The 17,067-nt window shown below is 43.6% G+C and overlaps 2 protein-coding genes across 3 annotated transcripts in view; one reads left to right on the top strand and one right to left on the bottom strand.

Annotated features, from left to right (window-relative positions):
- Positions 1-245: 245 nt before the first annotated feature.
- On the top strand, positions 246-2,523 carry GPHB5 (glycoprotein hormone subunit beta 5). Its single transcript, XM_031605605.2, has 2 exons — positions 246-608; positions 1,819-2,523. The coding sequence occupies exons 1-2, from the start codon at positions 273-275 to the stop codon at positions 2,005-2,007; spliced, it is 525 nt and encodes a 174-aa protein (XP_031461465.2). The 5' UTR covers positions 246-272; the 3' UTR covers positions 2,008-2,523.
- Positions 2,524-6,216: 3,693 nt separating this feature from the next.
- Positions 6,217-17,067, bottom strand: part of RHOJ (ras homolog family member J) — a 51,846-nt gene continuing 40,995 nt past the window's right edge. For both annotated transcript variants that reach the window (XM_090141795.1, XM_031605593.2), the window contains 3 exons: positions 15,680-15,844; positions 14,368-14,463; positions 6,217-13,654 (listed from right to left, as the gene is read on the bottom strand). In XM_090141795.1, coding sequence (XP_089997921.1) covers positions 13,508-13,654; positions 14,368-14,463; positions 15,680-15,844 — 408 coding nt within the window. In that variant the 3' untranslated portion in view covers positions 6,217-13,507. The remainder of the gene's footprint in view (positions 13,655-14,367; positions 14,464-15,679; positions 15,845-17,067) is intronic.

Here is a 17,067-nt window from a genome sequence, read left to right on the forward strand (position 1 = left end):
GTGCTGGGGTACTGGTGCTGGCAGCACCAATACTGCTTTTAGGAGCTGCTGACCTCTGTATATGTGCAGTGAGAGGGCAACCAATACCCATCTCCACCTTCTGGCCTGGTGCAAGCTTAGGGCAGCCCAACTGATAGGAAGGCATTTGCTGCATGATAAGCTTTCAATTTGGAGATTTCAGCGGCCATTGCATTCAGGCTGCTGCAGTAAGACTTTTCCCTTCTGGGAGTAGGTGACCCCTCATCTTCTATCTTCTCTTGCGCTGAGTAAAGATGGGGAACGTTGTGCCCAAGGGGAAGAAGGGGCATCACAGCTCTTGGGCTGAATCCATGCACTTGGGGCTTCTTGGCCCCTGCAACATGCCACCATCTTGGCTCTCCCAACCCTCCTCTCCCTTCTCCCTCAGAATGAAGCTCCCCTGTGTGACCCTGGGCGCTCTGCTCCTCCTGCTGCCGGCTGGCCATGGAGGCACAGAGACCTCTGCTATCGACCTGCGCACCTTCATCGGCTGCGCCGTGCGTGAGTTCACCTTCCTGGCCAAGAAGCCTGGCTGCAAGGCGCTGCGGATCACCACGGATGCGTGCTGGGGACGCTGTGAGACCTGGGAGGTGAGAGTCTTTCCCGAAGAAAAATGCATTGAACAGTGAGATAGTCAAGGACCGTGTGCTGCTCTGCGGTCCCACTGCAGCGCTTTGCTGCAATTGGTTCCCTCCCTCCTTGCGCTGTCTCAAAGGGGATGCGCATCATGTGATGATATTAATGAAGTGCTTACGTAATACTCTTATTATGCAATTGGAAAGCCTCTTAAACCTCAAACACTTAAGGAGAGGAGGCCTTTATTACTTTACTGGAAGAAAATTCCTTTGAGATTAAGGTGGAGCTCTTGGTTGAGGGGTAATATATTTTGTTCCAAAACAACAGATCCCAAAGATAATGTCTGTTTCTAATTTGGCCCTGTTTTAAATCACAGTTCAATATTGAAGTAGCTATGCTTTGGGGGTGTAGAGGGGCAGAAAGAGAGCACGAGTCTGCACACACTTCAGAGAGCAAGTTGCTGACTCTTATGGCCTTTCTGTCATTGAATGGCTCAAGGGGCCAAAGCCGGTTTAATTTATTCAGGGAAGTTCTAATGACTGCAGAGTGAAATACCACAGGGATGTAGTTAAGCTGAATGCATCTGGCTTGTAGGCTCAACAGCTTCTACAGAGCCTCATGGTATGCCTGGATGGAGGAGCCGGTAAGAGGGAGGGTGTCTGGATATCTTCTTGCTGAAACGTGGCATCTATTCTTTTCTGTGCCATTGTTCTCTGTTCCTGGGGCAGGCTCTTTGCACAGCACAGACTGAAAGAAAGAACATGTTTAAGTGTCTCCAGACTGTTTTACTTCAGGCTATTTCCCATCTGTGTGAGGGAGAGGATTGTAGTGGGCTCCCTCCAGTCCTGTCTTTGGAGTCTTTGGAAAACAGGTGCTTCCATTGAGGAAAACACCACTTCTCAGCAAAATCCATGCCACTGTAGTTCCACGTGGGAATTTGGTGTTTAGGGCCTTCAGGCTACTGTCTTTTTTTGTTGGTTGAGGTTTCTGGCCAAGTTGTTCATCTTGTGAAAAAATGCAGGCCTCAGTGCTGCCTGCAGCGCCAGGTCGACTCCCCATGGCATGTATCTGCTGGGCTTTGCAGAACGTGCAGCCCGACTGCTGCTGTTTCCATGGCCTTTTCCATCTTGATCCAGTGGCTCTGCTGTTTTTTCCTCTTGAGAAAACCAGGGACCCCGATGTTTGTCTTGCATCTTGTCTGATACCCTCATTTCTCACCCACAGAGGCCAATACTGCAGCCGCCTTACATTGAATCTTACCACCGTGTCTGCACCTACAATGAGACCAAGCTGGTGACAGTGATGCTGCCCAAGTGTGCCCCTGGTGTGGATCCCTTCTACACCTACCCAGTCGCCATACGCTGCAACTGTGACTTCTGCTCTACGGCCACCACTGAGTGTGAGACTGCCTGAGCTCTCCTTTCCCAGGTCAAGTTCCTCCCTGGCTCTACACCCCTGCTGTCTCAGAGGGTATGGGTCAGCCCAGAATTTGGTCTCACCATCTAATACTCCTAATCATTGGCTTTTCTGGCAGATGAGGTTTAGTTCCCTCTTCCTTTTCTGTAGAAATGTAGAACACAGCCTTACAATAGCAAATCCTATGGAAGAAAAATTGATGCTGTTTCTCTTCCTTCCAGGCTTTACATAGTGTGGGACCTTTCTTCATGCACAAAGGTGCACATGGACTGAATAGTTACAGAGGGCTTGGAAACAGGTGATAAAGGCATTACAGCCAGTAGAACAGCCTTTATTCCTTTCAGTTTTAGTACCTTCCCAGTAATGTAAGAGTTACCAACATTTCCCCTTCTTGTCCCTTCTGCTCTTCTTACGCTGAGATCTGTCAAAAATATCTGTCAAAGAAAAGGCTGTACAGCCAATAAAATGAAAATGGGTATCAAATCACCATCTTGAAATTAGGGTGAGTACACCCTAAGCCCTAACTCAGCCAAGTACTTGATTAATATCTGTGGACTTACAGTTAAGTGCGTGTTTCAGTGATTTGCTTAATTAGAGCACTTCTGCTGAAAAAAAATCTTGCCTTACAAGAGATGACTTCTTAAAAAACAGAAAGAAGCACATTAAATGTGTAATGCTTTTGTCCAGGACTGTCCAGAAGAAGAATTGGCTTCATGTAAGACCAGAGAGGCTCTGCACAACCCTAAAGTCCTCTCTTGACAATTTCCAGAGTTAGAGGGACCAAGCCAAAATGTAGTGCTTGTGGTTCAGTTTCAGCAAGCCTTGGCCAAGGTAATGGGAAAGAGGGGGCTATGAGGGATGTTTCCCACACTTCCCTGCTCTGCTCAGCCACACAGGGACTCGCTTCTCAAGAGATGCACAGAGGGCAGCCAGAAGTGCTCACGGGAGAGCTGAGGAGTTGTCTGATAGCAAATAATGCAGCCAGCACGGGTGGGACAGGCCCAGGGCAGGGAAGGCAGCAGACATGCCAAAGGCTGGTCCATGCCACCTTCTTCAGAACCACTGTTTATAGACTGGGGGATGCATGGGAGCTGCTGCAGCATCCCCCCTCTGGTGAACACAGCTGTGTAAGTGCCTTAGTCCTCCAACTCCCACCTGGAGGAGGACAGATCCATCTTCATCCCTCATTTCTCCCCGCTGAACAAAATAGGAAATGATGTGAAAACATCAAAATTTGGCCAAGTGCAAGAGAGTCACAGGAGCTTACAAACAAAGACAACTCAGATAGCCATTAGCAGAGAACTGCTGCTGAGAGGATGTCAGCACCTGCCTTCTGCTCTGATTAAGTGTCTTGGGGATGCAGTTCCTCCATTCCCACAGTTGTGTGCCTGAAACTTCCCCAAGAGCCTTATCTTCCTTGAGACAGATCTTTTTGTTTTTAATCTGATCTGCAATGTATTAGTTGCTGTCATGTTTTGTCGGTGGAACTGTGAAAGCTGCCCTGTGGCTGAGTAGAAAGGAGAACATTTTATCATCTGCCTTCAGCAGTTCTGAATTCCATGTCAAACAGCAGCAGGAGCAGTTTTCTGGTGATGGTGAGTTTAACTGCCTTAAAAAAGTCCCTGTTTTCTTTCAAATTGTATCTCTCTAATCTCGTTATTGTTCTAAGCAGCATCACAACTATTATGGAAAACCTACGAATTATTTTATGTCCTTAATAAAACCCCCAAATTGTATTATGGATGCAATTTAAATCAATGTGTCATTCTTTATTGATGCATAAAGCTTTCTCACACAGAATATATGTAAGCTCCTACAAACTCTTTGCCAGAGCTGTGAACACCTGCAAAACATCTCCTCGATCCTAATGCAAAGTCATTTCCTTTGCTGGATTTCTCTTACAGAGTCTGGCTGTGCCATAATCTTGGGATTAGAAATGGGATTCCAAAGTGACAACTTCCTTCCATTGCAACAAGTGGGAAGTACAGGCTGTACCCAGATATGGTGAGGCAGTAGAAACCTTAAGCAAGTGTTTGGAATAAAACACTGCACGACGTGAAGGAAGGTTTTGATTGATGTAGCAGCATCCAGACTTGGGAGGCAGAAGGGGAGGTGTGGGAAGAATGTATTGACTGAATCTCAGCTAACACTTCTGGATGGTCTTTTAAGGAGAAAAGCAAAACTGAATAGAGATGCTGTGGATTTACTGTGAATGTACACCCTTTCATAAAATGATAGAATCAGAGAATGGTTTGAGTTGGAAGGGACCTTACTCACCACCCAGTTCCAACTCTCTGCCATGAACAGGGGAACCTATCATCACATAAGGCTGCTCAGGGTCCCATCCAACCTGGCCCGTCCAGGGATGGGGCATTTACAGCTTCTCTTGATTCTTGCTGCTGGTCATTGCAAATCTCAGGCTTTTTTTTTTTAGGTCTTATGCTACTAGGTCTTCACTGTGGTAAATTTTCACTGATTTTGATACTTGGAATCATTGATTGTTCCCTTCACCTGGACACCGACCACCAGCATAAGGCCGAAATCTTTGTAAACTGCCACGAAAACCACCTGAAAGGTTTAATCTGTCATGATTTCCAGTATCTAGAAACAAGAGAAAGAAATTATGCCCTACATGTAGAAGGGAACTTGATGCCCCTGTGAGAATGGTACTTGCAGAGAGGCCAGAGAGAATGCCAGAGTGTTGAACCATTCCCAACTTGAAATACTGCTGCAGCAAGAGAAGGGAGCTGGTTGCAGCTGCTTGCTGAGAAAGGAGGAGGTGCAAATATGGAAAAAGCATGACTGTACAACTTGGATATCGGCATTGCCATCAACGCACCAGGTGAGCAGGGGCAAACTGTGCCTCAGTTTCCCTTCTGGACAATGGGGTGGCAGCCATTTTTCTCCCCCCAGTGCATTTTGGAGAAGGCTGTGTCTCTCTTGTCCTGTCTGCATCTTGCACAGCACTCTGCTTCTTGGATTCGTGTCCCTCTTCCAATGTGAACAGCAATAGTTGCAGTCACGCAGTGCTTTCATAGAATCATAGAACTCAGGTTGGAAAAGACCTTAAAGATCATTGAGTCCAACCACAACCTAACCACGCTACCCTAACTAACAACCCTCTGCTAAATCACGTCCCTGAGCACCACATCCAAACGGTTTTTAAACACATCCAGGGATGGTGAGTCAACCACCTCCCTGGGGAGCCTATTCCAATGCTTAACAACGCTTTCTGTAAAGAAGTGTTTCCTGATATCCAACCTAAACCTCCCCTGGTACAACTTGAGGCCATTTCCCTTTGTCCTATGCAACTTGCTTTAGCCCAGTCAGAGGTGGGGGTACTGTTCAGGAATGGTGGTGGCTATGGTCTCAATTTGAAGACCAGACTAGCTGGTTGATGGGACTGTTTCTGGTGTGGAAATGAAAAGCTGAGTAATGAAGGCAGCATCTCCCTTCTTCCCCTCCCCTCCTTGATATTTTGTGCTGAGTTTTGGGAAAAGAGGAGCTAGTCGTATTCTTCATTCCAGTGCTGCCTTTAAGGACTATCTTTCCTCATTTCTTCAGCCCTCTAACCATCGTCCTTTCTTTCTTGCCTCTCCCTGTCCTGTTGTGTCTCACATCCGAGCCAAGTGTTAGGCGGCTCATCATCTTCAATGCCATTGCTATGGGTTTGTTTGGAGGTTTTGTTGTCCACACGTTGGGTTTGTTAGATGGTTACATCCTCCTTTCGAAGCTCCCAACACTTGGGTTAATGCATTTCCTAGCTGGTTTACCAAGAGAACTCCTGTGTCTACAAGGCCACAGCACGCTGGCTTCTCTATGAAAAACTTTAAATATTCACTCAGGGGAGAAAAAAAAAAATTGTTGGTGCTGTGGTATTTCAGTGGAAGCCACAAACAATAATGCCAAGAACCTTTTACCTAAAGAAGAAAAAAAAGGTAACATCTGGAAGAGCCACAAACCAACCCCATCAAGTCCCCACTTCTCCACCTTCCTTTCCATGGAGGGTTTGGTTAAGCAGCAGTTTCCTGAAAAGGATGTGCCTGAGACCTCTCAGAGCTCTGTATCACCAGTGTCATCTCCTGTTAGAAGTTTTGCATTGTTGGAGGGAACACTGGAAGCTGCAGGTGGTTCCAGGACCATGCAAAAGGAATTGTATGTGTCAGGGTGCATTCTCCCTGCCTGATAAGCATCTGGGACAACAAATAGAGCAGCACACCTTCTTCAAATGATGCTGTCAAAATACCTAGTAATACATTTATTTTGTTAAAATAAACTATGTACAGTAGAGGATATTAATGTGCAGTTACAATATACAATAATTACATGTTTAAAAGAGGATAAGCTAAAGAGTACAGAATCGTGCTGTAAATAGGAAACTAATACTGTTTACGTCGTTTTTAAAATATGCAAAACAATTCCTGGAAAAATGATTTTCCCTGGTTTGAAATTTTATTGCTTTGAGTTGAATTTTGAAGATTTGGTTCATCTTTGTAAAGGCTTAGCATCACTCAGAAGTCAAACATAGCTTTCCAGTATTTGTTCTTTGGTTTTACCACCCCTATACTCCAGAGATATTGCACATAGCAACTTGTAAGAGAGAAATTCTATTGCTCGCATCGAGTAAATAACTGTTTTTCTTAATATGCTAACAGCTGATGGGTGCTGCGTTAGGTCTTGATTTGGTTTGAAGTCATTGCATTTGCTTCACAGTCAGACTCAGTGTGAGTAAATTGTTGCACTGGTACTCTAAGTATTGCTGAGGTGTTACGGAAAAGGAAAGAAAACAAAAGTTCTCAGGGAAGCAGGGAATCTCTTTGCAGCGAAATGCCTGTACAAGTGCATCAACATCATAACAGATTCAACTGGATTCAGTTATCCTTGCACTTTAAGGACAGTCCAGGTCTGTCTCCCTGCTCCTCCACTTTGCAGCCTTCCTCTTGGAAGCTCTCCCAGTCACAAGGTGCTGCTGACCTCCACAAGGGCACCTCCAAGCCCTGTCCATGGGTCATGCCAAAGGGACGAGGGCAGCTGTCTTGTGCCTTCCACCTGACAACCTGGCCTCGCTTCCTAAGGTCACTTTTGCTCATGAGTGAATTAGGCTTTGGCAGCTCTAGGTTAGTGCTTGTTCATGAATTAATATTTACAAGTTTGTCAAAAGTTCAGGCTCATTTACTCCATATTGGCAGGGCAGTTCCAAGTCCTGCCAGTTCAGTAATGCTGGTAGAGCAGCTGCCTCCTTTGGGCAAGTGTGCTGGGAGAGTCAGCGTGACAGCCACACTATGGATTTGGCTTATACCCACACTACTTTGGCAGATATCAGACAACAGTTTTTACCAGTACAACAATTTCTATCAGTACAAATAACTGCTGTGCCGTAAAATCTGAAAACTGCAGATTGGTGGCAATTGTTTGCTGTGAATTCCTTAACCTCTGATCAAAGTCAAAATTTGGCAGCGATGACATCAGGGAGAGCTCAAACTGATCATTGACAAAACCAATCTAAAATTCAATCTGGCATCCTGAATGCTACCATTCCACTGGGACGAAATGAAATTTAATGACAGCAATACGTGCCGTGTCAAACTCAGCAAAGAAACCTGTTTGTCTCGATATTACCCTGCTAATGTAATCATTTTCACCTTCAGCCTCAGTGATGGTTGAAAACGGGAGTTACAAATCCCATCTTCAAAGCTTGAGCTAAAGATCAGATCAGCGAAGTCTCCTGATGCCTAATTTCTTTAGAGTGTAAGCACTCAGTAGCCAAGAGGTACAAAAATTGTTGGACCTGGTTCAGTATATCGGTGTGCTCAAGGCTTCGTCAGTCACAAAAAAAAGGCAAAAAAGAGGAAATACAAAGAGATTCAAATTCTTTCCACATTTGTCATATGTGGAGTCCACCGAAATCTTCCATTGTCCTCATGAGAATTGAAATAAGTCAAAACACTCCATCTTTGAAAATCCCATCCTGAAATTGGAGTTGGAAGAAGCAGCCAAACACTGCATTATGGTTCTGGAAGGACGGGGGAATCATGCTCAGTGTTATTTCTGTTAATAGTATTTTCAAAGGTGAAGGGATTTTTCACCATTGACAGCAATTCATACGAGTCTTTGCTTGTTGCTCTGTGATAGATGGTCTTGTGAGCTGATTTGGCTCTTGCAAAGAGTTTCTGACTCTCATTTGAGGCTGGGAATCCTGGAACTACCCAGGAAAAATATATTCTTGCTCACAGATTTCTGAAAGTTTTAACTGAAGAAAAGGAAGTAGAATGAAAATAATAATAATAATTAAAAAAAAAAAATTCTAATTATGGGCATTCCCTTAATATCTTAAAGAGAAATTTCACTGTGGTATGGCTCTGGGTCCTGATTTTGCAGCTCTCCAATAGAGCAGAAGAGAAGATGCCGTTCTTCTGTCGCATTCATTCCTCCTAATCCATATTTTTTATCCAAACTTTTTGGTTCAAAAATGTTTCTATTCGTGTTTTGTTTCATTAGGTGAACAGAGCTGAGATCACCAGCCACTACTGAAATTGTTGGGAGTCTTTCTCCTGCCCTCACAGGGTCTCTATTCACCAAGAGAAAAACAGGTATTTATAGCTGAGTTATCTCCACTTTTACTTAGAGCACAAATGTATCTGAAATTTATCTGACAGAGGTTGGTCCATGCTCACCTCCTGTCACAGCAAATACCCCTCTGCTCCTGTACAGATGTAGACCCAGAAAATGTTCTGTTAGCTATAGATTATTTGTTTTAAGCAAGATAAACCAAACTGCACCTACTTTTCAGGCAAAGAAAGAAAATACGGGGAGCAATGCAGCCAGATTCCTGCACTCAACCTGCTCAGAGAACAGATGGTCCCTGGGCTAATAGGAGCATATGTTGCATTGCTTTGGTAGAGAAGGCAAATGTACTTTCTCCATTTGTGCTTGTGGTTCAGACCAGCCTGCCTTGAGGCAGCTTGATGCCATTGCAATTTGTTTTCAATCCAGATGGGTTTTGGTACAGTGAGTCGGGAGGTATTTGCTGTGCCACTGGGGAAAAAAAAGCTGAAGAAAAGGTCATGGACTACTAGTAAGCTATGTGAGCAAATGGGCATCTTTCATATTTGATTAGAAGGACGTTTATTGATGGAAGTGCCAGCTCACATGGTGAAAATACATCTTCTAGACACACACACTGTGTGTAATTGGCCACTGTGTTGCTTGCTGTATGCCATGCTGGGTGTGATGATAGGTGGCAATGGTAGAAATTGTTTGCAAGAACTTCTACAACCTTTCCCAAGCTCCCGTAAAGGCTCTCAAATTGGGTCTCTGGAGTCTTGAGACAGTATCTTGGGTGAGATCTTGACAGCTGTGTTTGTTTTGAGCTGAAGCAGTGCTTTAAAAGGGGAGAAATGTGTGAAATATCAATGACAGCTGCTGAATGATTGTTGCAACAGTGCTGCTGGACGCAGTGTGAATTCTGTAGTTCCCACTTAGCAAAAGGAGCTTCCTTTCTCAGCTATGCTAATCCTTTGTGTCACTCTTCCAGTGTGCTGAAGTAGAAGATGAGTGCCAGCTCTATTGTAAGTTGAGGGAACGATCTGTATCGTTAGCCTTTGGCACTAATTGGGCCTAATTCAAAGTGGCGCAAAATGTAAGAGATTGGTGATGAGTTGATGGTTAGACTAGATGATCTCAGTGCTCTTTTCCAACCTTCATGATTTTATGATTCTATAGTAAGCTTTTTATTTCTTGTACTGATGAAATTGGTTGCTCTTCATGAGCTACACATGTCTGTGACAGTCAGCATTGCACCAGGGGAGCTCAGACTGAGAGCTGCTCTCCACCTCTCTTGGAGGACACAACATCGTGGCACTTAGGCCTGGTGGAACAAATTGCTCCTTGGTGGGGTTGGAGCCTTGTTTTCACATTCTTCTTTGTCAGAGAAATTCAAGTTAACAACTCCTGATAGAACTTCAGAAGAGACCAAAGAAGATGCATTTTCTCGGATCTGGCAGATTTCTGCTAAGCTGTGATGAAATGTTATCAGCCTGTTAGCAAAGGCAGCTGTCAGGAAGGGCTTTGACTTTGGTTGCATTAAAACGACATGCTCAGATAGGTTCCTGGGATGGTTCATAGCCTTTATGACTATCCTGCCTGCATTCCTTTGAAGGTGAAGTCCAGATTTGATTTCCAGTTCATCTAACAGTGAAAAAAACTATCTCTGTTCAGCTGGCAGTCACATATTGATTTTCTTTTCTTGCTACTAATGGTGCTTGAAAATAACTTGAAATTTCTCTCTCTTGCCTTACGCATGTGCTTGCACTGTGCCTGGTGTTTTGATATTTTTGAAAATAAGCTTTGCTGCCTGTTCACGTACCATCTGTTGGTTTGTAGGAAAGGCATTAGGTATGACTTGCCAGATAGTCAGTGAGTCTGCTTACATCTGCCTACAGCACCTTTCTGGAGCCTACTGGCCTGTGCTATTCCTTCCTCTCCAAGACCACGGTGTAACATGGCAGATCCTTGAAAAATGCCACATTTACGAGGATGAATGTGTGTCTGTAACCCCACGCAGGACTGATGTTTATGAGACCTGCATTAGCCACATCTTTTTCAAAAAAATCAGTTATTTTTGTTGGAAGAGAAATGAAAAATAAATGGAATACAGTGTGTGGATTGCAACCACTCACCCACTCTTTCAGCTCACAAATGACAAATTGTGGACTCAATTAGCTTGAAAAACTTGAAAACTGTTTTGCAAACTTGATGTACCAGACTTTGTAAATACAAACAAAACCCTGGTTAGTCGTAATATTTTTTCCATACATCTGCTTTCAGTGCTATGCAACGATTTGTGCAGGATGCTACAGTTTAATAAATCAGCATAGCAGCATTTTAGCTTCTTCATCACCATATTTGCCTGCTTTGTCAGGGAGGTTGGACTTGATCTCTGGAGGTCCCTTCCAATGCCTACAATTCTGTGATTCTGTAATATGGGTTTCTGTAAGTTATTTTTCCTCAAACCACTGCAATTGCATTAATGGTACAACTTCCTATATGATTTTATATGACTGTCCCATCCCATCCCATCAGCATTAATAGGCACCCCTGATACCAGGCAAAAATATCATTTGGTTATTGTGGCTTTCTCTGACACATGCTGGGAATGCTATATTGCACTTTCCACTGTGCTCATTATTTTATGATAAGCTCAGCTGTCAGTCTGAATTGTTGTTATGTAAAGCTCTGAGAATACTTGGCAGCTCCAAACTGAGTGTTTCCATTGCACTTCAGCTACAGCAGACTCCACTTACTTTAACCAGAGTTGCATATAGGCTAATGCTTTACAGCAGCCTAAATCACAAAGCCATCACCCTGTTTTATTTCCACTGAAGCAAAAAGCAGCACAGTGAAGCTCTCATTATTTTTTTCTGTTGAAACCCTTCTTTTATTTTTCAGTGGACTTTTGGCCACTCCTAGTTTTCCTCATGCTCTTCTAACACCGTGTTACACCTCTCAGATCAGCTGATTACTGATGTCCCCACTGTGTGAATGCTCAGTGCTGGGACAGCAGCACAGCCTCTATGGCACGACATGAGCTCCTTCACCAGGCTCAGCTCCGTCCTCGCTCTGAGCTGTGTTGTGTCAGTCAGTCCATTTCTCTGCAATATGATAGAAGACATGCACAAGTAAAGAAGCCTCTCTTTTGTATAGCTATTGATTAGCATGATTTTAGCTATCGGCCATGCTTGCATGCAGCACAAAGAGGTGGTGAGTAGCACTGACCTCAAGTTTGGCCAGTTTGGATTGATCTCTATTGGAAATGTTTTGTGTCTGATCTGGTTTCTGTTTGTGTCCGTGGTAAATAAAATTTGTGCTCGAGTGAAAACAGGAGCTTGGATCTGTCATATTCCATGGGTAAAGGATGGTGCATTGCATCATGATTGTTCTCTTCTGTTTGCTGCTTAGTTTGAGCAGTTTTCAAAATGCTGGATAGAGATGCTGCTTTTGCAAGGAGTTATATTGGAGGTCTCTGTATTTTCTGCCATGATGATTTTCTGCTTGGGGAATGAAATCCACAAGACAATCTCATGGCATTGCCATTGTTCTCAAAGGCAGATGCCCTTTGAGCTCACCTCTGAGCATCAGTGTTGCTGTGAGGTGCAAGAGTACAGGCTTCCCGGAGAGGCTTTAGTGGAAAGGCACAATTTTTCCAGCAGCACAGGGAGTTTATGGGCAGCTTCTTCTCCCTCGAGGTCTTCCCACCCTTGTGCTAAGGGATGCAGTCCATCTTGTGAAAGTCCACTGCTGAGAACTGCAAGTTGAACAGCACTTACAGCAAGGAAGCCGTGTAAGAGTGGGAGCGAAGCAAAATAATCAATGAGAGGAGGGGGACCACAGCAAATCACAATGATTATAATTCCGCTTTGATAAGGTTTTTACATGAGATACTCTAAAAAAATCATAAGGCACTTGGATCATCTTAAAGTACTTGAGATCGGCGTGACCTTTGGCTTTTTGGCTTTTGCTATTTTTGTCTGCTGGGTGGGATGTAGAAATCCAGCTGATCTATAAGGTAATTTTTCAGTTGCCATGGCAATGTGTCTCTTTCATGTTCTCAGTTTGGAAAGGCAATTTTTCCAAGCTGGTATTTCATGTCCAGGGCAATATTTGGTGGCAGAATATCAGTACACAAACACTACAACTCTGTTCTTCCTTTCCCAGCTTACAGAAACATGGCTCAGCCTGAATATTCCCTTGTACAAATAGAGTTACTTGCATTTTTTTTTTGTTTTAGAACATTCCTTAAGTCTGGAGGTAAATGTTGATCTGTTTTGATAGCTTGGGTGCAGTAACATACTGACGCTGTGAAGTTTCACCATTAAGTGAAGACAAACTGGAATCGTTCCACCTTTGCTTCCATGAAGATTGAACAAAAAGAACTATATCCTGAAGTAATGAATTTTATAAAAGAAAAGTCGTTCAAAAGTACATCCTACCTATAGTGTACATCTTACATAGTAGATTTCTACAGATCTCCATGTTCTTTCAGTCAGTTCAGATTAAATTCCTATGTACTGCAAATTTTTAATTTTGAGCAATTCTTCCTTAAGGCCACAAATGGAGTTTGTTCTGTTTCTTTTATCCCTTTATTTTTTAATTTTTTTTTTAATTTTTTTTTTTTAAATTTTTGCCACACAGTGCTGCCTTCTTATTCCTAAGGTGAAGAAGAATCAAGCAGGAGAAGGCATTCTTGTTTCTGTTGGCTCAGCACAGTCTGCAGTGGTGGGAAGAGGCTGCATGAAACTCTGAAGGTTTTGGAATGCACACAGACAACAGCTGGCCTATTGTGATACAGCTTGGAGGTTTCACAGAATGGAGGGCTCCTATTTGGGTAAAAAGGACCCCTTTCTGGTCATGTTCCCCTTTTCAGTTGCATATGACCTTCATTGCCTTTCTAACCTGCTTGTTTTCATTGAACTCATCTCACTTTTCTTTCCAAGTGACTTCATACAATGGTGCAGCATCTATGGCACTTTGCACAGTGCTTCTTCTTCTTCTTGGGGTGGAAAATGGTCAGAATTGCTTCATCAAAGACAGTCTTAAGGCCTTTCTGTGTAAGGGCTGAGCACTCCAGGTAGCATTGTGCTCCAATCTGAAAAAGGAGAGAGAAAGTCTGAGTACCCACTGTCTGAAGAGGTAGAGAGACCCTGCTCCACCATCCTTCTGTGTGAATACTGTCCTGACCTTCAGAAAGTGGGGTGAGGTCCTCTGTTTTGTATCTGGCTGCCTATAGAATTGAGGGACAAGCCCAGTGATCATCCTGAGTGAGAGAGCACCAAATGTTGTCTATTTTAACAGTGCAAAAAAGATGTATTCTCTCCCTATGTTTTGTCTACAAGCGTGAGTAAATGGAGTGAGATGCAATGAAATGAAAAGTAGGGATATTAGATGCTCTTGAAGCACATTTCCCATTTATTTAGGAAATTGGCTGCAGTGTTCTTATTATCTATCACTGGCTAGAGGGATTGAGATGTGGCTCAGGATTTCTTAGCAGTATAAGCACCCCAGGATGAATAACCAGAACTGGCCTGCTTCTGTCTGCTAGGGGAAGAGAAGTGGTGAAAGGGATGGACTTGGTATGAAGGTGCCAGAGAGGCAGCTCTTAATTTCCACTAGCTGAAGTAGTCAGTAAAATCTGTTTTGTTGTCCCTTTCCCCACTATTGCTTTGCCTGGTTGCACCAAAGCAGTGGGCTCAGGAGCCAAAATCTGTTTCTACTTTCAGGGTGTTTGATATCTGACTGGGAATAACCAATGAGCCCTGCTGAGAGTTCGACTGATTTCATGGGACTCCAAAAAGTTGTTACCTCCTTTGCCAGCTTCACACCGTGCTCATAGGTGAGTGGTTTCTCCTTCATGTAAAGCAGACGAGCCAAAGTTTTGGGATCATCTCGCAGATCAATCTAGTAGAAAACACACGAAACCCATGTTCAGTACTGCCTTAGTGTAATTCTTGAAAGATATATTTATAAGTTTACAAACCTATCGTTATATCTTTGCACAAGGATGTCTGTCCTCACAGCCTCAGGTGAGAATTCAGAAATGAATTACATATGTATTTTCCTTTCTTTCCTTTCTTTAAATTTTCTGTTTAACATGGTTTAGTTCTTACTGGAACAGTTATCAGGCCACAGCTCAGATGGCTGCAGCATAGTACAGATGCATTTCTCAGTGGCTTTCACAGTACATTATGGAAAGTGTTGGTAGAAGTCTAAGTCACTTTGGAAAGGAGTCTGCTATGATCCTGCACTGCATCACCTGTACAGCACAGTGACAGACCAAACAGACACAGCTCTGGATGGCTGACTTGAAGCAAAATCCTTTATTTCCATGGAAAAGATCAAAGTGAAACATTCTGGCATTTCAAAACCACCCATTTTCAGAGTATGCGTTCCAAAGGATAACTGCTGTTTTAGAGTATTCCAGTGTGGGAAACTAAGCCAGTGCTTGAATAACCAGACTTTCCTATGGCATGAGGATTTCATTTTTGCTCAGAATTTGATCTCTTTCTCTAATTTGGTTTAGATTACCACCCAGTATTTGGACATTTTCCTGACTTTAGCATCCCTGCTTTTCATGATCTCTGTCCAGTCTGTATCTTGGAAACCCATAGATCCATAGGTTTTAAGGCTGAAACAAAGTGCTTCGATCGTTCAGTCTAACATCCCCTAAAGCACAGGTGGGATGGTGAGTCAGTAATTGTAATGTTGATGTACAGCATGAGGGAGGCCATTTCCTTCCTATGTCTCTAAGTTGTTTGGCTAATTATTCTCGGTATTAAAATTGAGCCTGAATTTAGCTTCTGCTTCCAGCCACAGCCCTTGATGTTTGCTTTTCCCCCCACTAAAGACCTATCAGAAATCTTTTATCCCTATAGGATTTTACACCTCCACACCATATTAATATACATATGAATAAGGAGCTTTCCCAGTTGTGACTAACTCAATGGGTCAACTGCACGTTGGCTTCTATTTGCAATCTATGATTTTCCCTCTAATGCTGAATTCTGGTTTTCATATATGAAGTCCAATAGGAAGCCTCAGTCTCCAGCCCTTAGCCCTGAGGCAGTGAGAACTGAGAACCCCTGCAGAGGTGAGCTGTGCCCCAAAGGAGCGTTACCTGTGTTCCTATGAGGACATAAGGCACATTGGGCATGCAGACCTTCAGCTCAGGTACCCACTCCTCCTGGACATTGTGGTATGAGGCAGGGTTTACCACTGAGAAGCAGATCAAGAACACATCCGTGTTGGGGTAGGACAGGGGTCTCAGCTGGTTGTAGTCCTCCTGCAGGAAGAGAATGGCAGGGTGTTATGAGGTGGTGGAAAATGATGGGTGAAGGGAACATCTCCCTTCTGGGGAAAGGCTGAGAGCCCTGGGGCTGCTCAGCCTGGAGAAAGGAGGCTGAGAGGGGATCTTATCTTTTTCTTTCATCTTGGTAAGGTGATTCAAACTACTTCTGAATAGACACTTGTTTCCTAAATACTAATCGTGTAAAAATATTCTGCACCAATCTTTTCTAAACAAGAAAACTTATTTATTCTGACAGGAAGTATGAGGCCAAATATAGCTCTGTAACATTAAAAATAATTAAAGAAACATCCTAAAATACAAACAAAATGTTTTGTTTTGTCTAGCTGCAAGTTCATTGTCCCAAACTCACTTGAAGAGGAAGGATGTATTCCCAGTCACCACCTCCAGTACCACACTGGTTTCCAGCCCCAGTCGCAGACTCCCTGCTGTGCTCTGCACAGCTCAAGAGACACGTTTCTAACTGCATTTAGTGATAAGACATCCACCTTTTGACTCGAACAAGGGGGAAGAAGTTGTTCTTTTATCTATCTGAGGTTGTTTAATGTTGGAAAACTTCAGCAAGAACACTCCCTTGGTGCACTGGGGAAATTTAGTAGCAAAAATAACCTGCTGCATTTTGCAAAGCCACAGTGTTGACTGAGGTAGATGTCACAGATGTCACTAAAAGTGTTGATTTGAAGATTTACATGGGAACAGGAGCTGTTTGGACATAGCAGCCAAGAAGGAAAGCCCATTCACATAGAGGGAGTTTTGTAAAGGAAATTCAGAGGCAATATGGAAAACATCCTGACAGAGGCCACAAAGAAGTACAGTTGGTGGGAGGAGGTTTGTGTCAGGCTCTGGACATGATATGTTGGCTTCTCCAACATAAAGAATGTTTACTCCACAGCCGACATGGTTGTAGTTAGGTGCCTGGCAGAGGCCTTTCCTCTGTGTGTTCTCAGTGTAATTGCTGCAAATCAGCCTCTTAAAACAGCCACGTGGTGGCAGCAAGCCCTCTAGGAATCTTGATTTAGGAATTCTGGAACGAAATTGGCTAAATGTAACGAGTTAGCGTATTCCAGATGTGCCTGTTTTAGAAAAACTGTGACTTATTGTGCCATTAAAATCCAAACTAGAAGCCTCGAGCACTTCCAGCGGGTGGTGGCAGCTACAGAAGTGCACATTTAATTGGATTTTCCTCATTCCTCTGAAGC

This window comes from Phasianus colchicus, chromosome 5, assembly GCF_987193195.1.
Source record: "Phasianus colchicus chromosome 5, bPhaCol1.hap1.1, whole genome shotgun sequence".
NCBI classification, from domain to species: Eukaryota; Metazoa; Chordata; class Aves; order Galliformes; family Phasianidae; genus Phasianus; species Phasianus colchicus.